The 26542-nt window shown below is 36.4% G+C and overlaps 1 protein-coding gene across 1 annotated transcript in view; it reads right to left on the reverse strand.

Annotated features, from left to right (window-relative positions):
- Positions 1-471: 471 nt before the first annotated feature.
- Positions 472-26542, reverse strand: part of PALS1 (protein associated with LIN7 1, MAGUK p55 family member) — a 58228-nt gene continuing 32157 nt past the window's right edge. The window contains exons 3-14 of the mRNA XM_054826106.1: positions 22813-23021; positions 16690-16767; positions 15801-15947; positions 15011-15172; positions 11814-11891; positions 10736-10919; positions 9630-9701; positions 9097-9168; positions 8203-8370; positions 7289-7491; positions 5740-5850; positions 472-3596 (exon numbers count right to left, since the gene is read on the reverse strand). Of these exons, the coding sequence (XP_054682081.1) occupies positions 3420-3596; positions 5740-5850; positions 7289-7491; positions 8203-8370; positions 9097-9168; positions 9630-9701; positions 10736-10919; positions 11814-11891; positions 15011-15172; positions 15801-15947; positions 16690-16767; positions 22813-23021 (1661 nt within the window). The 3' untranslated portion in view covers positions 472-3419. The remainder of the gene's footprint in view (positions 3597-5739; positions 5851-7288; positions 7492-8202; positions 8371-9096; positions 9169-9629; positions 9702-10735; positions 10920-11813; positions 11892-15010; positions 15173-15800; positions 15948-16689; positions 16768-22812; positions 23022-26542) is intronic.

Genomic DNA, 26542 nt, shown 5'->3' on the forward strand with positions numbered 1-26542 from the left:
TCACTGAAAGCTGCTCAGTTTAAAGGGCTGTTTTCCTAAAGACATTGGTTTGCAGTCAGCAAACTGAACACATGCCTTAGCAGTAGTACTAGTAATACCAAGTATCTTCAAGGTAAGCACCTTGTTTTAAACATGATCCACCACTTACCTGCAGATGCAGGGTAAGTGCAAGGAAATGAATTTCTATTAACACCTTTAAAAAGTCATTTTATAATTGTATGAAGCACAAGACCATTTCTTTTCCCTTTTGAAGCTGAAGGCAGCACAGCTGAGTAAGTCCACACTCTGTTGTACGATACAGGTCCAACTTGAGAGAAAAAAACGTCAGTCTGAGGACATGTTACCTCTCCCACTGGATGCACGGTGTCAGAAGGAACAGAGAACATCCTCTAGGGCACCAATGGGTCACAGCATCTTTCACACATTCAGCAAAATGGCAGAAAGAAGACTCCCAAGATCCACTACAAGAAGTAAAATTGTACAGTGATTTATTTTAAATCTAGAAATATTTTACATTTTTACATTAGTGTGCAGTTCGTGATATCTCAAATACAGAGTGCAGATACATGTATAAAAGTACAATGTGGGGCTAACCACAGGTCTCAGTAAAATTACCTTAATTAAGGCAGTAAACCCCCCATTTACATTTTTAAAAAGTCACATATAATTACATTCAAAAATTCTTTTATGCAATTCAGCTAACACTTATTTTTAATTCAATCTGGACTGGTCAAAATGCAGATACCCTCATTTCAGTCTGATACAGCTCACTACAAAGCCCTTGATAAGGTTGAAGAGTTTCACCAGTGAAGTTTGCATATTCTCTTTTACTCTCAAGGGAATTAACACATTCTTCATTAGAGAAGGCAGAACAATTTCTCACACAAGGTAGTTCCAGATCCACGCTGGCAGCAGATGGACAGCCAGGTACATTTCTCGGTGCTGCTCAAGCCTTCCCTTTCAGAAGGGGACAAAACTAACATAGGTTATAAACTATGACAGCACCTCCCTACATGGATGTCACCGAGTACTGCATGCCTTGGGAATTAAGAGAGTACAGCTGAACTTCAAGCAACATTCTTTGTCTACATTCAAAAGCTATTTGTACAGAAGCTGTTTTTGTACACCATTTCAGAAAAACCAGGGAGACAAACATTAGTCAAACACACGAATGGCATGACTTACTGTGACTGACGCTGCCTATGAACACCAACTACCTAAGGGGGTTTCAGCAACCATCTTGAGCTGATTGTGACTGCAAGAATTTGGACAGCACCCACAGAGCTGAGCTAGGTTACACCCTTACACATTTTACTGCTTTCCACCTTCTCGTCCAACTATGAGAGAGACAATAGCAAAAAGCCTAATACATCTACACTCATCTTTCTTTAAAAAGGGTAGAATCAATACACTATTTTGGCATCTATGAAACACTGACTATCCAATATACCTGAACATTGTAGTTGTCATAAACTATGGATTAAACTGACAGCGTGCCTGCAATGTGAGGCAAAAAGCCGTTATTTTGAATATCCAGCCCTTAGGCCAACAGCTAGAACATTATTTCTAACACCAAATTGAACTAAAGATATTAAAGTTTCCAACCCCTTCCTTTTCTTTCTGAAGGGTCATTACTTACTGCTTAATTGCTTTTCAGCCCTAAATACTAATTAAACCAGCAAATAATTTTGCTTTCTAACAAGACAGGAATACACTCTCTACTTCCATTTTTCAATGCAAAACTGTACTGAATGTTAGTTCAGTAACTAGAAAAGTTACCTGACAATTTATTTGTATCTGCTGTATACTTTGAGCTCTCTATTTATCTATGGGTGTGAATTTGTTCCACTAACATTTGCAGAAAAAAAAATATGCAAGACAGCATGGAAAAAAATCAACTACTTTTTCATCCCTCAACATTAGACAGGAGCGAACTACACATTGATGTAACTCCAGTGTTTTACCTGTAGGAACAAAGAGACACCATGGCTACAATTAGAGATATTCACAGTCAAGGTTCTTTGTGCTGCCCCAAACCAAACCAGCCAAGATGCTACTATTCAGTTAGCTTCAGCGATAGAGCAGCCCTGCTGCAGATGCCCGCATAGCCTTAGTTATTAAACCTTCACAGCTCGGAATCATTTCAGGATGCAGAGATGTTCCAATCTACTTTGCAGAACACGCTAGGAGACAGACCTTGCCTTTTGTTCACCTGTTTCAAGTTTTTTGTTTCAGAATTACAAATATTCCCCCTTCTTGTGACTTCTCAGCCAGTTACCAGTGTTTTACACATACTTTCACTGCAGTACTGAGCAAATGCAGCACAATATGTTAGCTAGTGAATGGCAATACATATTTATAAACGGTAGCTACATTCAGCTATTTTAATTCCAGTTCGTTATCCATTAGGCCAACCAGCCACAAGATGAACCATTTGCAGAGATTAAAAACCCCCACTATCTGCCAATGTTCAGCACATCAGTCTATTTTAGTCAGTATTCTGTTATAAAACATGAGAACTTCAGTTGACTTTTAAGCAGCATGTCTTATAACTATCTATTTTTCACAAAAATATAACCTCTGCCTTTCTAAATATCTCTACAGATCTGTGGAAAACAGCGACTCCAATCAGTCAGTATGTTTTAAAGAAAATTCCATAAAAATATCACATCTAAAAGATCAATATAATACTCATCTTTGGACCTAAAATTAATGTGCAGTCAAATCTGATTTTAAAAGTCTGACTAAAAAGACACAAGAATTGAAATATTTACATTATACACATTCCCCAATTACAGTGCTGTTAGAAAGTGGAATGTTTGAGAATTAAAGTGTTAACTCAAGCCTCGCAAGGCAGCTCCAGACCAGAGCGGCATCTTCATTCTATTTTTTGAACAAGAGCGATTTCTCATTGATATTAATGTTTTTCATGTGTAGGTTCTCTACCCAACGATCTGTAGAACTATGCTCCTGAACTACCATCATGTCCCACAAAGTCATTAAGTTAAGTGTTAAATAACATTCATATTTATAACTATGTGACAGCATGGACTGTATATACACACACACACACTTAAAATCTTTGATTTCATAAGGTTGATTCTAGGTAAAAAAGGTGGATTTATGTATAAAAGTAGTTGCTAGGAAAAAAAAAAATCTATCTAAAGCTTTAGAATTTACTACAAGGTCTCCATTTCTAGACCACAGAGAAAGAAAGCTTGGACAATCTTTAGATCAGTTAAATTGGCTCACAAGCTGATTAGCGTATTTTTTCAGTAATACGCAATTTCACTGGCTAAGGATGCAGCCACTGAGGTCTAGAGCTCACACGCATTTATACTAGAATCGGGCAGACCTACACACAATCTCCTTGGAAAGATTACTATATTGAAGTCCGTTTGTCCCTTGGAATTGCTCTCTCATCGTAGCCAGGTAGAGGGCACCCACTGGGGTTCTGTGTCAAGTTTGTTTATTAACCGAAGTAACTCTTGATACGCCTTATCAAGATCTGAATTCACGATTGCTGTATCAAAGTAGTGGCCATTGTTCTGTTCCATCTCCCTTGTCTTCTCTATGATTTCTCTCAGCTCTTCTGGCTACAAGCAAAAGTGGATAGTTAGTGCATGTCTGTAAGCTTCTCACCACCAACAACAGAGTAGGGAAAGGTAACAACAAAAGCAAAAGTTTTTTTACACAAATTTTCATGGTATTGTTATCAACTATTGAAAAGTTCGCAAAAACATTGAACCGTGATACATATTTGAAAGCAAAGGGCACTCAAGACAATCCTTTCCGATTGGCCGTAAGTGGTAAACAGTAAATAACTGTAGTAAATGAGGAAGATCTAGCATTGCTCATTTTATGACATTCATCTCACGGAGGCTCTTAAATCATGTTTCTGAAAAATAAGTTAGGTTGCTAAGCTCATTACCCCTCTGAAAAAGACCGGAGATGGCAGAGATAGTGAGAGAAAGTTTGAATGGTGTAGAACAAGACAACACTCCTCTGGAGATGTAGCACTACAAACACCAGACAACCCAAGGCAACAGCTATCATTGACATATTTTCACCAATAAACCGCAATGAGAACCACTGTGAGAGCTATACATTGAAGTTGATCAAATCACCACAGCATCAGGTAAGTGACATTGCAGAAAATGGAAAACAATTTGGGAGCTGAGAGTACATACATCAAAAGCAAGAATACTGCAGATGTAGATAAATAATGCAAAGGGAGAAGCAGAAATGGTTTGTTTTACTTCAGAATTTTCTTACACTTGGCTTCTAAAAGTGTGTGTTTTTTTTCTCTTCTGCAGCTTATTTTTGTATTATATAAAGGAATATTCTGGTACAATTTTTGAGATAATTTTCTAAAGGGGATATTTTCAAAAGGGACTTCAGGCTTTCAAGATTTTTTTCTATGTGTTATATACACTTAAGAAAATCAAAGCCACTACAGGCATACATACAAGAAATACCCCTTTCTTTATCAGGGGAAGGGGTTTAATACAATAGCATTTACCCAACTGAAATAAATACATCTCCAATATGATTAATCAGAAAGAAAACAGGCATAGTGTAACATCAATAACAGTCTATTAATTTTTATTGCAAATGGATTCCTTGACTACTGCAATAAAAAAACCTAGGACATACATAAGATGAAGTATTTATGTAAAATAAAGTTTCATTCATTGCATAACCATGAAGGAGGAAACATGCTCATTTAAAGAGTATGATATTTGACTCAGGGGAAAAAAGTCATCCCACTGTTTTAAGACTTGGACTTTAATGGAGTTCTAGTTCTTGCATCCAGGCAATACATCACCCTGGCATCAAACATGGAGAGCAAAACAACACAGCTGCAGATCACAGTGAGTTACAATTCCTGACAACAGGCATATCAGGAGTCCCTTTGAGTTATGCTGGGAAGACTGTTCTTCCCCAGTGTGAACTGCATTATGTTCAATTAGTACTTTGAAGATACTAGGGTGGCAAAGCTCTCCCGCCAACCACTGTAGGGTAGATTTCAGTTGAAAAGCTGAAGATCAATGTATTTCATTATCCTAGCAATAAGCATGTTGTATCTCTCAAGCTGATAAGGGCCTTTTCTGAGCTTTCAGACATCCTGGTTTAATCTATTGGTTTGAATTTCAGTCTGCAGAACTAACTTCTCATTTAACTAAACAATCTGAACTGGATAAGCTGAGATCTTCACATAACTCTGGTTGAAACACAAAAAGTGATCCTACAGGATCAAGAATTAAAATAACCATCTGAAGAGTTTTGGAATACCTTTTCAAGTAAATGCTCTTCCAAGGACAGAGAAGTTCTCAAAAGAAAAACAATAATCATTTGCCCCGTAGAATTACTCTCAGGTTTTCTTCAAGACAAAGCTGGGTTTTCCACAGTTTTGAAATAAAGGGTCATATTTTTGTACCCGAATGCAGGGAAACCAACTAAGACACTGTGTCCCAGGATTACTCAATTAGCAGTGGATTCCCTTGCCTCATACCTCTCACATTCAGTTAGGCAAAAGCATCCTGAGCCCCTCCCTTAGTATGGCCTGCCTACTAACCTGGAGCACACAGATCTCAACTACACTGCTTCCCATCTAGTGTCAGTACAGTTACCATCTCCCAGTTCCAAATAAAGAGTATACAGATGTGTTTGCCAAAACCATTCCAGATCTGTAAATAAAAACCAGTATGGTTTCAGAAGAAGTGTTAGACACATTACCTTTGGGTTTTTCCCTTCTTTGGCCAATAAAGCACGTAATCTCTCTTGTGAAGGTGGTGCGACAAATATAATATACGGCTTCAAGTCAGAATTACGTAGTGTCTTCAGTGACTGCAGAAATAGGATTTATTAAATATTTAACAGTTCCACACATGAAAAGGGCATTTAATAATGCATTAACCACATGCTATAATTGTTAATACATTCTTCAAACACAATGACGATTGTACAATATATTAACAGCAGTATAATTAACCATAACAGTATTATCACCCACCACTCAGAGTTCAGTCACCTTTTCCTATGAAATTGATATTCCAACATTTTTCAGCTTCAGGTAAGCCAAACATTTACTTTTGTTCAAGAATATCCTTCATAACTAAACTGAAGGAACATATCTCTTGGTATCCAAAAGCAAAAAAAAAAAAGTCACCTACATTGAAGTAAGCTTCCTTACAATGCTAAGAAATGGTATCAGCTTTGAACAGAGAGAAGAGTCTTTAAATACCACAGTTTAACCTCTCTGTTTTGAAGATTAAAATACAAGGTATCGGAAGCACTACTACTGTATGCTTAGCTTTTTTTTTTTTGGCAGATTATATTTATATTAAGAGACAGGAAAAAAAGAACCAAACTGTAGTTTGATTTTCCAAAAGGTTCCTTCTATGTGTCTTGGGACAAACAACTTGTCTCTATGATAAGTTTTTAGAACCACAGAACTAGATCAATTTTCCAAGTGTTATGAATTTTCAACTTATTACATGGTTTGTGATACCCATGAGCTATCCTAGTAAAGTATCACATGGTCCCAACTGGTGATGGCTAATTATAGCTTCAATACTACCAGACTTTACTGATGTGTCTGAGTTTTAGGGCTTCTTTTAGAGCATCCCTAACAATGGTAGACCTCATACATATTGTATCTATTAGAAAATGGGCTGTGTTCCAGGACTCTGCCTTTTCCCACATTTGACTAAATTTCCCAGTTGAGGTCTGTATGCATAGTTTGTCTCTTCTTTGTCCATAATCAAAAGGTCACAGGTAAAGAGCTTTTCAATTTGTTGAAACGGTGTAGAACAAAAACCAAATTTGTTTTCAAAGTTGATGTGATATACTTTAATCCTGTCTGTTATGGAACTGCATAAACATTCCCGCAATGCAGTTTCCAAGTATCATCACAAACAACTTCCTCTCCATCTTCAAAAACCTCAGAGCTCACAGAGTATATGGAAGCCCGAGACACTCAAATCTTATTTTAATTAATTTTTCAATTCAGATGGTTTCCAGATACTTAAAGTTGGTGAGAACTAAGGCCCCTTTTACCTTTAGCACAGATAAATAACATGTGTATACCTCCACACGAGGAACAAGCAAGCTGTATTCATAACACGCTAAACAGAGTTAACTGAACATCACTGAAAGAAAACTTGGAATAAATATGAAAATGTACTTTGAAAACACACTCATTTTATATGAATCAACTACAGCTCTTTAGACTGTCACAGTACCTTCTACAATTAAAACACGACAGGAAACAGCTTTGCCATACCTGGGTATGAAGATTTAAAAGGCATATCTTGCCAGAGTTGATTACTTGCCGCACAGAGTCTATGCTAGTACCGTAGAGGTTCTTTTCAAACTCTCCGTATTCAATGAACTTCCCTGCAGCTATGTCACTCTCAAATGCCTGTCGGGAAACGAAATGGTAATCCCTGCCAGCTACTTCAGTCTCTCGCCTGCTCCGAGTAGTATCTACAAACAAGAGCAACAAAAAAAAATTGAGACAGTGATACACTTGTAGAACTGAAGAGGAGAAATAAGTATTTCTCTTCATTTGCTAACCAAGCAAAAAGAGGCATTTGAAATATCCAAGAAATGCAAGTATTTTATTTTCTAGAATATCCCTGGACAGATTAAGTTGCCAAAGGCTGAACCTACATTCAGAGGTCTTGTTTACATTATCTAGAGGGAAAAAAAGTCAACAAGAAAGGGAATAGTTTCACCTTTACAACTGCATTCTGGATGTGAAAACAGCTATTAGTTGTTTATAACAAGTTATATTGTTAAGCTGTCTGAAAACAATATAGCGTACCATTAGATGTTAAAAATATAAAATTCACTGAAACATAAGTGGTTTGGGAAGGCACTAAAGCCACCTAAATTTTTTGTGCAGGATACGTACATTTGACCAATGTATCAGTTTCTTTTTTAAACTTCTGTAACTCAAATTTTATTCAAACTGAAATGTATGGATGTCTTATAATGCCTCTACAACACTGCGTTGGGATATTGGATTTGCATTGACTTACTCAAGCTCCTTTTTGCCACACAAGATATAACTTTACTTGTCCTTTATCCAAAAGCTGACTATATCCTGCTTAAAACCCCCAAACTCCTAACTGCTATTTTCAACACAAGAATATTTGTCTGCAATGTTCAGAATAAGCAATTGTATCTGCTTACGGGGAACCGCAGAGGCAAAGCGATCCACTTCGTTATTCATAAGTCGCTGCCGCAATTCATTTTGGCCGCAGTTCTGCGGGCCGATCAGAACAATAGGCCGTTTCCTATTTGCTGGTTGATGATACAGTGACATTTCCTCGTAGGTCAAAATTTCCTCATTGTCATAATCTTGAGAGAGAAACAATGGTCAGAACATACTTCACTGCTAGTTGCATGTATTTCCTGTCATGAGGAATCAGGTTTCATGCAGCTCCTGACTCTGCCCAGCATCTAACTGTGAGTCACCAAAGCAACAGAACCCAAAGATCATCACTTGTCCAGTAAGATGAGGCTTCCCCCACCCTGTTTCTGGAGAAAGAAAATGTGTTTCCACTTACTACTCATAAGTAGTAGCATAAATTCAAGAAACAACTTTCTTGCCAAGGAACAAGTTTCTAGTACAAGTATAACACTTTATGCCCAACCACAAAAACCATTATCCCAGTCCCAAGGTACTTTTGTAGGAATATAGCATAAATAGCCTACAAAATCTCTGTGGAAAAAGTTTGCATTTACTAAACTTAATTACGCAGAGTGAGATGATATTACAAAACCATAATAAGTTGGTTCAATCATTGTAAAATTATGAGTGCTTCCACGCCTAAAAAGCTATCTGTTTTTTTACCCCTATCACCTGGTCTTTATTAAAGACAGTAAATGGCCCTACAAATTCTGCCACCTCTTTTACATCTTTCACTAAACGCTGTTACAAACCATACTACTGCTCCCAAACAGAACATCAGGCAGTATTTCTAACATCATATCCTGAATTTCAGCATTCTTTCCACAAGGGTATTTATAGAATCTTTTACAGCTGCTTATAAGTGCACGCAACATGCAAAAGACATTGCTTACCATCATTTTTATTTGCATTGTATAAAACCTTTTTCCGTTTCTTTTTGTTTTTCTTTGCGCACCAGAGTTTTCCTAAGCAAAATAAAAAACATGACAATCAAATACCCACAGACTAAAAAGCTTCCTATCCCACCCACTAACTGGACCTTTAAAGTGGAGAATTTATTCTGCAGTTTTGAAAAGGCGTAATATACTTCAGTTCATTAAAACAGTGTGGTGTACTAAGCAAATATTGCATGCCAAGGACTTCAACTGAGTTATGGCAGATAAAATTCTTTAAGAAAAAAGGGGCTTTCCAAATTCTCCATCATCCAAACTACATGGTACATAGTAATGAAAAAAACTTGTGATTTATACAACCAAGTGCTAAATTTAGACCTGTATTTACATGAAGAATTTCAAAGAATCATCCCACTTGTATTACAGAAAACAGAAGAATCTTCTGCAACTCTACAATGACAAGGTTCCAGATATCACTAATTAGCATCTCTATAAGAGTTACTTTTTTTTTCCTTGGAAAGCATATATCCAACCTGATTTTTCTGGCTCCTTGTCTTCTTCTATGGTTTGCTTCATTGCTTCTCTTTGTTGCTGAAAACTTTTTCCTTAATGCATTTAGGAAAAAAGTACAAAAGCAGTTAACGTTTAGAAATAATTTACATACTTTTTTGTAATGACTTACTTTTTCCTAAGCTTTTACATCTCTGAAAGTTCTAGCAGAATATGACATAAGAGAAATTTAAAAAGAGAAATTATAATTGCTGCAATGCTTGTTTATTGCTTTGAAAATATATTCATCAAGAAAGGCTTGCAAAGCATTTGTATTATTCTGGACAGTTTTGCCTGCAAAATTGAAACTACTGGAAAGACTATGTTTCCCCACTATGATGATATGGTTTTCTAATTATTTTTGTATGTTAAATGTGTTCTATTTATATGAAATCTTTTTTACTTCTGCTTGAAAAAGATTAGCCTGTATTTAAATCGGTGTTCCTCCCAACTTACTCAAATGTCATAAAGTAACAGTGCGATGTTCTATGGAATTTGAAAGTCTTTTGGTCACTGTGTTTAACAGATCAGCAGATCTTTAATGAACTAGAGTACAGTACATATTTCAATGTAGAAATTCTACACAGGCTTCACTGTCTGAAACCCCCATTACTCAACAGCCCCCAACAGTTAGAAAGGAAGCATGACTGTTACTTGTAACTGAAGCTCTTTGCTTTGCAGAAAAGTTACCGCAAAACAGCAACATTTTTTCAAATAGACTACTCCATACAGAAAGAAATGTAACAGCTGCTCTCCTCTGCAGAGCCTTAGCTTCTGCCGTAGCCAGCAGAGGGAACTCTGAATCCACAGAGTCCCCAAGGTTGAGGAACAAAGGCAGAGCAGGGTAGCTCTTGCAAGGTGAACTGCAGTGGAAATGGCAGCTTTACTCTGCATGTAACATCTATACGTGGAGATGCCTCTACAAGGTCAACCTTTTAAGTAAGTGAATTACATAACCTGCAGCAGGCTCTGTTGCAAAAGGCTCAAAGTCACAGATACTTAAGGGTATATGAGTCTTTGAAAACCAGAATGTTGCTCCTGTAGTTAGGGGAACAACTAGCTGTCAGGCTTTTTCTAGAGCTTTATTTACCAGGGATAAGGCCTGCCAATGGCTGATTATCTTCATCTCCATCTCTGTAAGCCTGCCACCAGTTTGGATCTTCTTGGCTGATCACATGGAGTATATCTCCTTTTTGGAAAGATAGGCCTAACTCTCGGCAGGGGACATAAGGGTCATCAGAAGGATCGTAGTCAAAATGTGCTTTCACGTGTATCTGTGATCAAATGTAAAAAAAGAAGAAAAAACCCATGTGACTTCTGAAAAATTAATCTTCCTGTGACAGCAGTGGAGCTCCAATATATAAAACCCCCAAAGTTCTATAAAGTGGAAGCTTTATCTGGGGCATACAGGAGATACTAGAATGGACTCATGACATAGGTTAGCAATGGATAAGACACAGTTGTGCTAGGTTGGAGGTGAAGGCCTGAATTCAACTTCTGTTAATTTTGAAGTTTATGCAATTTCCTCACCATTTTAGGAGGCAGACTCCCCTGAACTACTGATTTAAGTTCTTTGCATTCAAAAAGTATCAGAGATATTCTGATTTGTTTAAAATACCCAATATATTCACAGATTGAAACACATTTGCTGGGTTTTAGGTTAAGTTTCACTGGTAAAATATTTTACTTTGTTACCAACCACTAATGTTTTTGTTTGGCTCGAATAAATTGGTGCATTCTTTCTTCAAACTGGTAAAGCTATCTCAAGAAAAGTATGTTAGCTAAAATGATAAGGAACAAAGTTTCCAGTACACAAACTTTTCCTCCCAAAGCATATTTGCAAGTTCAATCAATCCAATTTTTAGATATATATTTAAATAGAGAAATTGGGTATTTCAAAATAGAATTTCAGAAGCAGCAGCAGTTCTACTTTTACGATTTCTTACTATTTTAGAAACTGAGTTAAAATCATACTAATAGTTTCAGCTTAACACCATCAATCATTTTCAGCAGTTAATTCAGGTGTTAGTTTGGTAACAATTAAACCAATTTAAACAATTGAGTTTTGGTTTTGTTCTACAACGTGACCTATAGAAGAACTTTCTACGCATTACTGGAAAAACAAGGTATATGTCACCAAGCTCAAGAACCTATGTACAGCTACTTACAACTGTCTCCTTCGCAGGAGGTGGCTTGCTCTGCTGACTGGGAATCAATACAAAGGTCAGAGTACCATGCATGTCAGCCTGAGATGAAAAATAAGACTCTTCATATACAGTATCAAAATATGGCTTACAGTTAAGAATTTTAATAAATAACATATTGTAGAAAATGCTGCAAAAATTCCCATAAAAGGCTGTTCCTACTAGCACATTATCTACCCCTTAACTGGTTTAAAAGGTATAGTACAGATACAGATGCATTGATTCAGTGACAGGTTAGAAAGCCAAATGTTGATATTCATATTTTAAAAGCCTAGCATTCTTGATTATACAAACTATTTCTATTTGAAATACAGCAGCTGCAATTCTGTCAAGCAGAGACTTAGGAGAAATGGAGAATAATATTCTCCTGTTCTGTTCAAAAATACCAACAAGTGGATCTATGCTGGGAAGAAAAAATATATTAAAGATTATTACTTTCTTTTAAAATTGCTGAAGTGGAACAGTGTTTTCAAATCTAAACATTTCTACTATGATTTTATGCAGTTAACACTGAAGTATACAAAACACTGTTTAAAAATGTCACTAACACTGAAATCCTGCATCTGTAAAGTACTTAATATCAATACTGTAATCACCCCTTACTAAGAAAGTAGAACATAATAAAAGTCCTGGCTTTAAAGAATTCTTATTTCTTTGCATACTCTTGTACACAGAGTGTGCTTGCACACATAACATATCTAGATAAAATGCAAGTGTCAATCTGTGACAAGGTCTCCAGATGTCTCACTTCCTATACATCATACCATGAACTGTAACACAACGATTAATGTTGCATAAAACGAAGCATATGCATGTGTATCAAAAAATTCAGACCTACGGCTCAAAGTAAATATAACTGAGCATAACATAATTAAGCTGCAGGAAAGGAAAGCCCACAAATTTCAGTCAGCATGCGTAGTTCTACAAGGAATGCATAGAGTTTCACAGTGATCATGTGAATAGTCTTGCCCAAAGTCATGCAAGTTTATTATCATTTGTGTAGCAAGTGGTTAAGCAAAATTAAGGAAAGTAATTTCCTTCTGTGCCTGTTTTAAGTAATTTTGGGGGACTGAAGAGATTCAAAATTTCACTTCTACATCACAAAATACAAAAGACAACTTATAAAGAATTAAAAAAATTAATGATTTTGAAAATATATTTTTAAAAGTTTATGGGTTTTTTAAAATTTTCAACAAGTAATTTGCTGTTATGTTAATGCATTGTGGTTTTAGATCTTTTACTCTGTAACTCTACGTTGCAGGAGCTGCTCAAGAGCAGAACAAGCTCTCTGCAGAGAACTAAACTACCAGACTTGAATTATTTGTCAAGCATCTGCAAAACACTCTTTTCAGAAGCTAGGACTAGCTAAATATGGCTTTTAAAAAAACCAACCAACCAACCAAACAAAAAAACAGGTGGCAATGGAAACAATTACAGAGCATGAAGAATTTCAGGTATCTCTGATCCAAAAACACAGAGATTGAAGGCTTTTCAAATAACTGTAAGAATCTTTTAAAATGGCTTTAAAAAAGCCAAAACCCCACACATTTCTGCCTCTACTTCCTTCCCTCCACTTGACCTCATTCTAGGCATTAGATGAAAAATTTTGACAGCAAGTTTCAGAAAGAAAATCCAACTAAATGTGGAAATTGTCCATTAAAAACTACAGTCTTACTGTAGCATGAGAACTTCATCTATGAATATTGCTGGCTATTCTTCGTACAATAATGGAACCTACAGCAGAACCCAGGCCTTTGTCCTGATTTTGTGTACAGAGCATAGATCTACCAACTAATTAAAAGATTTATTAAATAGGTTTCTCATTTTTCCCCCAAAGACCCTATTAAATAAGTGCTAGTGGGTATTTCCAATGTTCCATATCAAAGTTAGACATGACTCAAAAAAAAAAAAAAAATTGTCATTTTCATCAGTTTTCACTTTGACAGAATGGTCTTGCCCACTGCAATCAGACCAAAGATTCATAGCCAGGTTCCAGGTGTCCCATCTTGGACACTGATCAACAGCAGGTGCCAAGGAAAAGCATGAGAAAAGAACAATATCGGGCAACAGAAAATACTAGTAATTCCCAGCTTTTGACATTCAACCTCACAGGGCCTTTGAGAGACAGTACTTCCATTTACTAGTTCCTGATGGATTTCTTGCCTGTTGTTTTGACTAGCTGCTTTTGAACTGAGGTATGATTTTGTCATAAATGGTAGAAGTATAATAAACAGAAAAATGTCTATGCCAGTAAACTGCTAGACAAAAGATTTTTTATCAGGAGGGAAAGAGTAAAAAGTCTAGTCATGTAAAGGTCCCAAGTGATACAGTTTGTGGGTGGGTTAAGTCTAGCCAGCAACTAAGCACCCACCAGGCTCCTCCGCCACTTCCCTTCCCCAGCAGGATGGGAGAGACAATTGGAAGACCAAAAGCAGGTAAACTTATGAGTTGAGGTAAAGACAGGAAACAAAACCCACCCAACAAGTGATGCAAAGGCAATCACTCACCACCCAGTTTTTATTGCTCAGCATGATGTTATATGGCATGATATATCACTGTGGTCAATCCAGGTCAGCTGTCCCAGCTGTGTCCCCTCCCAACCTCTCACTCACCCCCAGCCTACTTGCGGATGGGATGATAGAGTGAGAAATAGAGAAGGCCTTGACACTGTGCAAGCACTGTTCAGCAACAGCTAAAACACTGGTGTGTTGTCACCACTGCTGACAGTCTAAAACCGGCCTAAAACACAGCATCATATAAGCTGTTACGAAGAAAATTACCTCCATGCCAGCCAGACACTACCACAAATCCCACAGTCATACATTTATTAATTGCAGACTCAGACACAAAGATGAAAAATCATGGCTTTTCAGACCTAAACAAAAGTTTTTCTTAGAAATCATTAAAAGCAAGTCTCAAGACAATAGCTTGACTCTTCCAGGCTTAATTTTTGCAGATAACTGCCATTATACTTATTAATATCATACTATGAATTGGAAAGAAAACTTGAAATGGCCCTCCACATATAAACACTAGCTATCAGAATGAAAATACTTTTAAACTAATGCTAAATATGAGTACAAATGACAAGCAGAGCCAACAGGCTTCAGTCTTATGAAAGGAATACTTTTTGCAGGGAAAACAAGAAGTGTCCAACTCACCAACAGGTCAAACACTTCATTAACATCTTTTCCACGAATCTCAATGCCGTTAATCTCCAGAACTTCATCCCCTTCATGTAACAGCCCACTCTTCTCTGCGGCACCTCCTTTCACTATTCGACTAATGATAACAGAATCCATTTCATTGCGAACAGTAGCACCCTGTATAGTAGCAACACATTCTGAATTTATTATATATATGAAACTCAAAGCCATCTATTGTATGTATTGCAAGCCAGTGGAGAAGCTATGTTGAAAGAAAACGCAAGTAACCACTCAGAGACATACACCCAATGCTCCAGTTTAGAAAACCACCGCTTTAATTCTTCAAGCTTCACTAAAGATTGAAGAATTTAATTGCTCCACACCATAAGATTCATGATTTTTTTAAAAGACATATTCTTAAGGAAACACTTATTTGAAAGATGCAAAACAGAAGATGAGAGTTGATAAAAAAACCCCAACCCCAAAACCCCCCCAAAAATGTGGCTGGCACAAGGCTATAAGCTCCCCTACAGCAAAGCTTGGGATACATAGTGATTTCTGTCAAGAAGTCCTGTTCAAACCCAAGTTGACAGAAGTTGTACAGATTTTAAATGGTAGTATGGCTACTGCTATATGAAGATACAGAAGTTTACCGTCTGCAACTATTTCTCATTTTGGAGAGAAGGGAGAGTGTTTACAAGTTAAACATCACCTCCACATTCAAATTCCAAAACTTTTTAGCAATCTGCAAAGGACTAAAAAGCTTACCTCCTTTACATATAACTGAGTGAATACCAGTACTTACCAATGGAATATCCCGAGCTTTCTCAATGCGAACTATTTTAACTGTCTCCCCTCCATACACACCAACATTCTCGTAAATTTTTTCATCTGTCACAGGCTCTGGTTGCATTTCTTGTTCCGCAACCTTATCATGAGCCAGTAAAAGTGCCTGGTGTTAAACAAAATCAGCTCAGTTACAGAAAAATTCACACTTTATATGTATACAAAATAGTAGAGCTGAATGAAATTCTGCAGTTTGAGTAGTCTTTACAGGTAACAGAATATTGCAAACTGATTCAAGCAATAAAAAAAAAATCATTTATCATAACTATGTAGCACAAACTGCTTTCCAAAACTTTCCCTTCAGATTGGAAAAAAATTAAAAAGCCATTTTGAACACACAGCTGTGACTGTACTTACAGCTTCTCCTTCCTAAAAAAAACAGACATTGGTTTACTATTTACATGACTGAAGATACAGACATTAGAAGTTACTGCAGTGAAAACTACTCATGGATTTACATCACCACCACAGGACAAGATTCCCTTTAGGCACCCTATGATAAGCATGAAACAGCTGTCAAAGAAGAAAACAGATAAGCAAAGCAGCTCATGTGCTTCCCTGACCCTACTGATCTACTGCTACATTGTTTATGTGCAAATTACCCTGTAATACATGTAGAATGTAGCAAGGGCTGAATATAATCATGTACTACTCTTGATCAGAAATTCCCATTAGTTGCTGGAAATCAGAAACTCCTCACCCTAGAAAAATATTAAGAGATCTGCACAAGTTGAAGAATAAAATCCATCCTTGCCCAGTCAGCCCAAGACATTTGCAAAAAATAAGTTATACTGAAAACAGCATCAAGAAATACATCCATTAGATTAGAAGTTTCATTTTTGTTTTACCTGCATGTGAGGGGCATTCAGCAAAGCATTAAGCTCCTGCCCATCCTTATGGTGACTGGGTTTCAAAACACTCTGTACCTAGAAAGAAATCAAGTAGTAAACCTCTTAATCTACCCAGTGATTTATCAATCCACCCTCCTCTACTCAACCACAAAGCCCTAGTTGCAATTATTCATCTTACTGAAAGTAAAGTATATCCATGTAGTTGTTACCCTGACTGATTGAACTTGAGCTTGTACACATGAGGAAAATATGCAATGAGAGCAAACAACCACTCCCAGTAATTACCAAATCTAAGCTGGTACCCAGTGCATCACACAGATTTGTCAATACCAGAGACTGGCAACGAACTCAGCTACCACAAAGATGCACACACAAAAATTAAACTCTAGAAAGGAACATGATAGTGAAATCAGTCTCAATGAAGTCTATTATGTGAATATGCTGCGTCTTTTACAATGGACTAACTTCTCATTATATGACTAGCCTCCCCTTTCCTTAAGCAGATGATGTATTTTTACCCAAACTATTTCCACCAACAGAAAGACCAAAGATTCCAAGACAGGTTTTGCAACGCATTCTGGAGCCCCTACCTCAGAAAGTATGAGTCAAAACTTCAAAAAGTCCCAGAAAACCAGACCTGGGTTCCAAAATAATCCATATTAACACAAGGACAGATTTTGCTCAAGCACCTTCAGTTGCCAGAAAAGATTTGCCTTCTCTGTTACCAAAAAAGCCTTTGCCATTATCTCTTGCAAATACTGGTATGCTTATAGAGAAAGCCAGAAGCAGGGAAGTCCTTCTTATCTAAAGGTGAGGCTGAGGAAGATACTTTCCATGTCCGTTATCCTCTGGTCTAATCTGCCTGAAGGCGCACGAGTCCAAAAGCACAAATGAATCCAGAGACATCAAGAGTAGATTATACATTTCAGAGCAGCAGCTTTCAGTGGGATGGAAACTATTTATTTCAAGAGCTTTTTACTCTTAAGAATGAGGCAATGTGACATCAGAGAATCAAGAAACCACAAGTTCTAAAGTGAAAATAATGAAGCTTTTTGTGTGATCTAACAATATCTAAAGGTCTGAATAGCCTCTGTCATAGGAGCAATTATCTACAGAAATGCTAACAACTCTCTTGGATACTACTAGATGACAGTCCTCAAAACAGTAACGATAACTTTAAATTCTAGCAGAAGTCACTAAACGAACTGCTCCCATGGAGCAAGATCCTTACGTTGCCAACCAAACACCATCACGTGGAATAAGTTCCTGTGCTTAGCAATAAACCTGGCACAACCTCCAACAGCCTTCTGACATCCCTAGAATATGCCTCATGGTGAACAAACCTAGTATGGCTTAGAATAGTCAAACAAGAAGCCAGATTTAGTTGTTGGGTTTTTTTTAAAACTGATTTAATACTGGAGAGAACAGAAAGAATTCAGCTTTATAGAGGCCTGACTTCAGTCATACCTCTGAATTGGCGAGAAAGCTATTATCCCTGGCTTAGCTTGAATTTTGGGATGCTGTACAGCAGACAAAGCACTGTAAAGAATATATTTTACTAACAGGTTTTCCTCTGTGTTGAAAGAGATTCTTCTACACAAGACTCTCTCATAGAGGTTTATTTAAGGTCTCTAACTTTTGAGGGACTTTCAACTCCTTTCTTGAAGAGGCTACAAGAAGCTTTAAAGCCTTATTTATCCAATCTTTATGATCCTTTTACAGGAAAACCTACTTAGAAAGCAACTTAGAAGTCCTGCAAGCAAGACAACCTTTTGAATGCAAGGTCAGAGGTTGGGGATCTGACATGGGAAAAGAGAGCCACCAGGCCCAACCAGTCATTCTGTGTGCAGTGAATATCCTTTATCCAAGTTTCTGCTTTGAATAATTTAATTATTCAAAACTTTAATAGCTCCTCCACCCCCCTTTTTAGAGAAAGATATATTTATTATTTGTTTATGCAATGAAGCACTAGGAAAGCTTCAGGCTGCTATACACACCACTTATTACACCAGTATTGCTGCATATCAGATGCCTTTGTAACTCATGGTAATGAATCCCATAGTTTTATCAGATGAAGAAATTTGAATGTAGGCTGTCATTCCAGAAGTGATACACTATAGATAACACAGGCAATTCACACTAAATATGTGGTAATAATAGTATTTTCTTAACTCTTCAGCCTAGTTTTCATTGTTAATTATGTTAATTTTAGTTCAAGTAGCCCCCCAAAAGCTATTGATTTGGTTTCACTATACGCACTGCAATTTGGAGGCATGTACCATGGGGACACACACTGGAGTGATACTAAACATTCAGAATTTAACCGCACCTGCAAAATCTTGTCCTTGTTTAGTCTCAGGTGAGCACACTGTCAGAGGGAATATACATACGCATTTTAGTGCGTATCTAGAAGTGACAAGCTTCCAGTGCATCCTCTCAGAGGTACTGCTCTAGTAGTTTAATTGCCTGCGCTTGCTGAAGTGAACAGTAGCAAGTCCAAAACCTTTAGAAACATAGCCTACATAAACTGAGCCTATTAAGTATACTTAATAACAAGAACATTTTTAAGGTATTTGATATATACTGTTACAGGCCAAAAATTACAAACTGTCTTGAATGCTGCATCAAATATTCTTACAAGGTCAAGATTCAGACCATGTTCCCATAATCCTTGCCCCCATCTTGGTCAAGTTTAAGTGGATTTAAAAATCAATTTAATTACACTTGATGTTTACTGTCTATTTTTATTTAAGACTTGGAGTATACCACATTACATGAAGATTAGCTCTCTAAAATAAATTCCTTAAGCTCAAGTGCTTCATTCCACCTTTTTAATTCAATTAAAGTTTCTTTTTTTTAAAAAAAAAAAAAAAAGGAAAAATCTTGAGTTGTTGGTGCCTGGTTATCAGAATCAGTGGGAAAAGTTACCTGTACAACTGTACTACTCATTTTAAGATTTTCCTAAAGAGGACTAGAAAATAAAAAGGTACCATTCCACACTCATGTATTATTAAAGGTTAAAAAATTCAAACTCAAAAAAAGCTTTCACAACACACTGTTCATGCACATTGTGTTTTATAAAAGAAAGTAATCAATTAAAGAGTAAATGAAAACAGATTTTTTTAAATTAAGGTCAGTGTGGTAAATGGTATTTCCCCCTAAACACACTTCCAAAAGTGTAGTTTAATTAATTTTTACTACTTTTTTTTTTTCAAAGGGAGGATGTTTCATGCTGCAATATGAAATTGTGTTGCAAACTGTCTTTTCCTGTTAGAGCTACAGAGGCATGAGCCCTAGAACAGGTTATCTTCAACACCATAAAGCCTCAAACAAAACATGTCTGTAGCTTTAAATTAGGACACGCACTCCAAAACAGTTTCAGAGTTATACACTGTCACTGATGACCTGTACACTAAAATATGCACATTAGCATCACCTGCCATTTAAAATTTGTTATGCATGTATCTGCTATTTTTCTTTCTTGTAATGTCTTGTCACTTTTATCATCAAGATGTTATCAGTATCTTAAATGCAGCCTTTTCCAAATGTCTTTTCAAAACCACCCTGAAGTAAGTAAACAAACTGCTTTTTTGGGGGAGCTTCTCATGCCTATGTTTAGGGGTGGAAAAAGCAGAAGACACAACCAAAAATTACAGTACAAGAAAAAACCTGGGCATGCAAGACAGACACTTTGTCAGGGTTAAAGAAACAAAACCAAAAAACCTCTCCTAAAGCAGAAATAATTTCCTCCTGTCCTGCTACCATAAATACAGAAGCCTTTCCAAAAGAAATAAAGGATCTGAAAAATGAGCATAAGATCTTCTACTCAGGCAAAACTAGGAAGTACAGAATGACATGAACAGAGGCCTCAGGGTGTTCCTCTTGAGACACTTCCATCAGTCACAGAAATATTTGTCCTGAATTTCCAGCTCAATCATTTCAGGATGCTATTTAACATATTGCAAAATACAAGTCACTTAAACACACCAGAAGGTGAATCACCGCGAAACTAGATTACATCTGAAAATAGGAACAGACACATGCAATATATTGACTTTTCAGGAATTTCAAGGCTGGACATGACAGAGATGGGAAATGAAGAATCAAGATGAGTACAGGAATATGTTTGCCTTTCATATAATATCTCCTGGGTGATGACAAAATTCCATTGTTTAAAAAGCTTAGATTAAAGAAATTATTTTCTTTATGCTTAACCTTCTTCATGGATTGCTAAGAGACACAAAACTGACTTTGCATCACCTTCTGATTTTAGGATTTACCAAATCACCTGAAAAAACAAGAAGAACGTGTTGCGAAGGCGAGAGGTAGGGAGGATGGGGAGGAATATGAAGGTTTGAAAACAGACCTGGAGTTTTCCTTGGCATATTTTCTTCTTGGAAACTTCTATTAAGCAGCAAATAAAAAGGACATCATATCCATGAAGGGGAAAAACCAGCTTTCTTACAAGATAAATCTGTAACATCCTATATTATAAATGAAGATTCAAAACCTCTAGCTTGTATCAGAATGAAATTCCAAACTGGGCCTGGGTAAAGTGGGTGTTTGGGGAAGTCAGTTTACAAGCAGAAGTTAACCGAAAAGGTTCCTTCAGGCTCAGAGACATTGAAGAAGCCTAGTGAGGATCCTACAGCAGCCTACAGACTGATGAATAAGCCAGAAGGAAGCTCATACATAAAATACTCCCACCTGGTTTTGGCACAGTCTTACTGACAAACCTAAACAGGAAAATCCTGAGCTGCGGTTTAATCAGCATACTGCACCTTTAGATAACAACATTTAAATTATGCCCCTCAAGAATCAGTAACTTCTTCTGCAAAAGAACTTCAAGCTTGCTACAGAGCTGTTTTCTTTGACTAACAAGGTTAAAGTCTAGAAAAAGGAAAGAGTGGAAGCTGTTGAAAGAAACTGCTTCAGGCAGAAAGAAAACCAGATACTCAAAAAAAAAAATCAACTTGCTGCCATACTGAAATTGGAATGATGTGCCTTTGAGCAATTGGAGTATGGCTATATACTGGCTCAGGTCCTCCAAGTAGTGTACCTCAGCCAGTTTTGAACAGGTAAGTTTGGTTCACTGGGTGCTAAATGCTGGAGCTACCCAGCCTCTGCATCTGGCTCCGCTGAACATTACAGTGCTATGCTTGCACTGATACCGGGACTCAGGCTAGCTAGTTTAAAGTTAACAAATGTATATCCATATGAAGTATAGGTGTAGCCACACTTCGCTGCAATATATACATGCACCAGGCCATGGAAAATGAAGATAAAGTTATTGAGCAACCCCTCAGATGGTCTTAGCTGCAGCCAGCCACATATGAAAACTCATTCTGTTCACAGCAATTTTCTATCTGATGAATTTTCTGTAAATTACTACTATAATGCTTATAAAGCTATTGTATACAGGTATTGCCCATCTATACTCAAGTGGATAAGCCTCAAAGAAAGTAGTTAACCTGGTTGAAACTGTAGAAGTATTTCAAACAGTTAAGATCTGACTGACAAGATTAAAGTTAAAAATCTTGCTCAAGTATACTTCTAAAAGTATAGTTTAATAATTTCTAAAAGACATATCAGATCTTATAAAAGAGCTGTCATCTGCCAGACAAAAATTAAGCATAATCTGACCACCACAGCAATAATTAAAATATTGAAATTAAGTATTAAGGGATCTGTGGCTCACTTTAAAGCAGAATGCTTGTTTCCAGTATGGCTGTATTTTCAGAGATGCCTCTCATTTTAAGAACAGCGGCTCAACTCAGAGGAAAGTCACAATCATAGAGAACTACAATTCAATTTCTGAATGCTTGGAATAAAGAATACTGAAGGTAAAAGATTTAGATTTTCCTAACCACCTCCTTTTCCTGTGTTTAAACACAGTACCTTTTCTGTTACATATCTATCCATGCTAAAAAGGGAGTTCTTATCCCAAAAATATTTTTCTGGTTACTGTTTGGAAATCTGGAAAAGTCGGTTACAGCAATCAGTGACTATTATGATCCCTTTCATATTGAACATTCAATAACTCAAACAAGCTTGACAAGTACATATTTCAACAACAGCTATGATTACAGGTTTCATATACATCAGACATACTGTACATACCTCTTGTGCTAGTTCTTGTGCATTGGAGATGAGAGGATACGGAGGGCTGGCTTTGTTCATGTGCACTGTAACAGCATTGTGTATCTTAAATGCATTCTGAAAATCAGTATTTTGAACAAGCTGTAAAATGAGAGCGATATCCTCTTGGCTCTGAGGGTCTACCAAAACATGCTGGATATGCTTAAGAGAAGTTAACAGTTCTTCCACTTCTAGGTAAGAAATAGCAAAATACAAATAAGGTACGAGTTAACAAGATTCATAATTAAGTAATATTCAGTTTTAAATCAGCAGTGATGTATGCAAATTTATTAGTTATCCATTATTCACTCTGACTTTTATTAGCAGAATATCTGCTAATAACACAAGTCGATAAAAGGAGAAAAAAGCTGATACACCGTTTAAATTTAAATTCCTATTGCAGGAGCAGTTGTTCTCTGAAAGAAATCACCGATATACAAGAGATCCAGTAAGTGCAGCTCATGTATAGCTAAATGGGAGAACAGGACTATTTTGCAATATGAAAATAACTCCTTTGCTAAACTAATGTTGATGCACTGAATAGTCACTTATTTTGATACATCTTTCCACGTGTATCTGCAACATTTGGCAGATATACTAAATATTGCTTACTTATAGAATGAGTGTTTGATAAGTAAACTACACTTAATTTCTAAACATAAAATGATGCTCAGTCTTAGAACATTAAAATGAAAAGGTATGGATGAAAAAATGAATGTTATACCTCTTACCTAAGAGATTATGAGTTCTGCTTGGACCATAAAATATTTTAACATATTTTAATAACCAGTTTGTACATGTTTGCAGAATATTATACACATACTACATTCTTGAGCTTCAAGAGCTCATCTCATGCTTTAGGGGTCTTTTTTAAAGACTGTCAACAAATTTACTTTTTTTTTTTTAACCAATCTGAATTTCTGCAAAATGTCACTTCTCAATATTAAGTACCTGAGAAACTACCTAAAACAAGGAATATGAATCATGCCTGTAATGCATATAAACCCAGGTAAGAAATTCTCAAGCAGACAAAAAAACCCCAAACCAGTGGATGTTTTGAGCCTTGAAATAACATATGCATTATATAACATTTACATTATCTAAAAATCTCTTCAGCCACTAGAGGCTGGTCAGTTATCTTTCATTTTAATAAATTCAAGTAAGCTAGAATTTTGAATCCTGGTATTTTTAAAATATTAAGAACAAAGAAAATCCCAAATTTTAAAACTGTCAGTTGATACTGAGGTCAATCTCCCTTACTAGTATCAAAATATCATCTCTGAGCATTATTTTTAAGTTTTAGCAACCTTCATTTATTCATTATGAGCTAATTAACATTAATAGGAATGCTATCAAGACATCTGCTAATTTGCATTTTTTACATGAAAAAAATCACAGTAGATACTGATCACCAACATGGATATATTCTGTCAAGAAGTTTCCATTATCTATTTCTAACCTCAAATTCACTGGTACACTAAAGACAATGCTAGACCCAAACTTGTTGAGCACATGATTAAAATTGATTGGTAAATGGGCACATGAAAAACCCATATAACCTAATAAAATACACATTTCGAACAAGTTTAATAGCTTTAGTTTTGGACAAAGCAAACCTCCATACATGTTTTCAATTCTGAGTTTGCAAGTCAGTCTTCTGTATAATAAAAGGAAACAAACAATCCAGAGCAACTACTCTTGTACTTTACTGTCTGCAGGACAATAAAAAAAAAAAAAAAAACAAAACAAAAACCAAAAAGAACAACCCCAAAACCATTCCACACATGCTAAAAACATCCTACCCACCAAAGGTCAAGGGCTTCTTCCTGTAACCACCAAGGAAACAAAGGGCAGTAGTACAAAAGCTGCACAGAAAGCTTGATACCGGCTGTGCAAGGTATTCCACAGGTGAAATCCAGTACAGCTCAAACACTAATTAAGGCAGCCAATGTCTCACCAGGGAACTGTATACACAATATACTGCCATTTGGAGAGAAGGCTAAAGAACACTGTACAAGCAAGAATATTTGCTAAATAGGACCCTGTCAGCTGGCAAATGTCTTGCCTAGTGCAGGCTACCAAAATATCTCTTCTAACTCTTCCTGTGCATAAATTATTCCATTATTTCTGAATTGTCTATCCCCCCCATATCTGAGAATTCAAATACATACACACCTACGTACATACACAATTCCTGCTAATACATATTCCATATAATAAATACATATAGAAAAACAGACATCTTACTCTGTATCTATAAAGACATCCTGTTCCTAGATGCCTCTACATAATGTTTTTTCAGCACTGTGCTAGTGCCTTCTGTTTGCCCTTTCTTACCAACTACCACAGTACTCTCCTCTCCAAATAATTCCCTTCTACACTGAATCTTCATCTGTGCTGGATGCAAAAACCCTATACCAAACGACTTTCCCCCACCACAAAGCAGCAAACAAATACCCCCCTCATGATGATTCTAAAAGACAAATAACGCTTGAAAGGAGTGAAATGAAATATTCCCCAAAAGCTATCAATCCATTTCCTAATCACTTGTTTAATAAAAAACCCCATACACATAAATCCATGTACAAATCTGGCTTTACACATGTCTAACTCTCTCTAGGTTCCTGTTTCTGAATTCTAAATCACAGATCAGATTTCAGTGCAAGTTTTTTTTTTGGTTGGCTTTGGTCTTTTTTTAAAAAAAAAAAAAATGCCAGGCAACAAAAGACATTTCCTACTGAAAGGGTTGTCTTGAGGGAAAAAACATTCAGTAAAAGACTAACGTCTGCATTTACTCACAGAAAAATGTCAGGGTTCTTTTGCAGAACAAGTCCATTTTTTAAATCGCAGATCAATTAGCAATCGACTACTTTTTTTTTTAGTCTTCTTTTACAAGAACTGTTGCAGCCTTTTTTCCATTAGGCTATGAAATGGCTGGAATGTGACTGAGCACTGTGTGATATATGCATTAATCAAAAGGCTGCCAGGGCAAAAGTATGCAAGTGCAGGGGAGGACCCACAGTCACAGCTTAACGCGTTATATTAGAAAGAAGAAAATAGTTGCTGTTTATCACCTTAAACAAAAAGTCACGAGCAGCAAACTTAAGAAGATATAATTGGCTTTATTATATGTCAGCACCAATATCTTAACTCCCAAGCTTTTTTATAGATCTCTAGAGTACTCTGTGTGCTGGTACTAGCACTCTAATGCTCCATATATTACTTGAATCACAGGGCTAAGAAAAGTATTGTTTTATCCAAAACTATTTCTGAAAGTTTACTTATAAATATAAAAACTTATTTGTAAGTTTTGCCCAAAGTATAAAAACAAAAAATAGGGAGCTTTTCCCCTAAAAAAAAAAAATTTTCACTGTAGCCACAAAGGGTTGACTTACATGAAATGACACTTACTTAACTAAATTAACTGAATTAGCTGCATGAACTGTAGCAAACAAAAAAAATATTCTGCATTTTATAAAAGTATACTGCTGTGAAAAAGCCAGTTAAATACTTATACATACATGTTCTAAGTGCACAGAAAGTTACTTCCATTAAGACAGCTGTCTAAATCATAGACTGTTTTGATAACAAACATGCCCTGTAAAATTGTTTTGATTAAGTGTTCCCTTTTATTTTTATAAATAAAATCCAATTTGTTTAATCTAGTCTGCTCCTTTTTTTTTTTAAGATGAAAAGATTAATTTGGCAGATC

Source organism: Grus americana, chromosome 5 (genome assembly GCF_028858705.1).
Source record: "Grus americana isolate bGruAme1 chromosome 5, bGruAme1.mat, whole genome shotgun sequence".
NCBI classification, from domain to species: Eukaryota; Metazoa; Chordata; class Aves; order Gruiformes; family Gruidae; genus Grus; species Grus americana.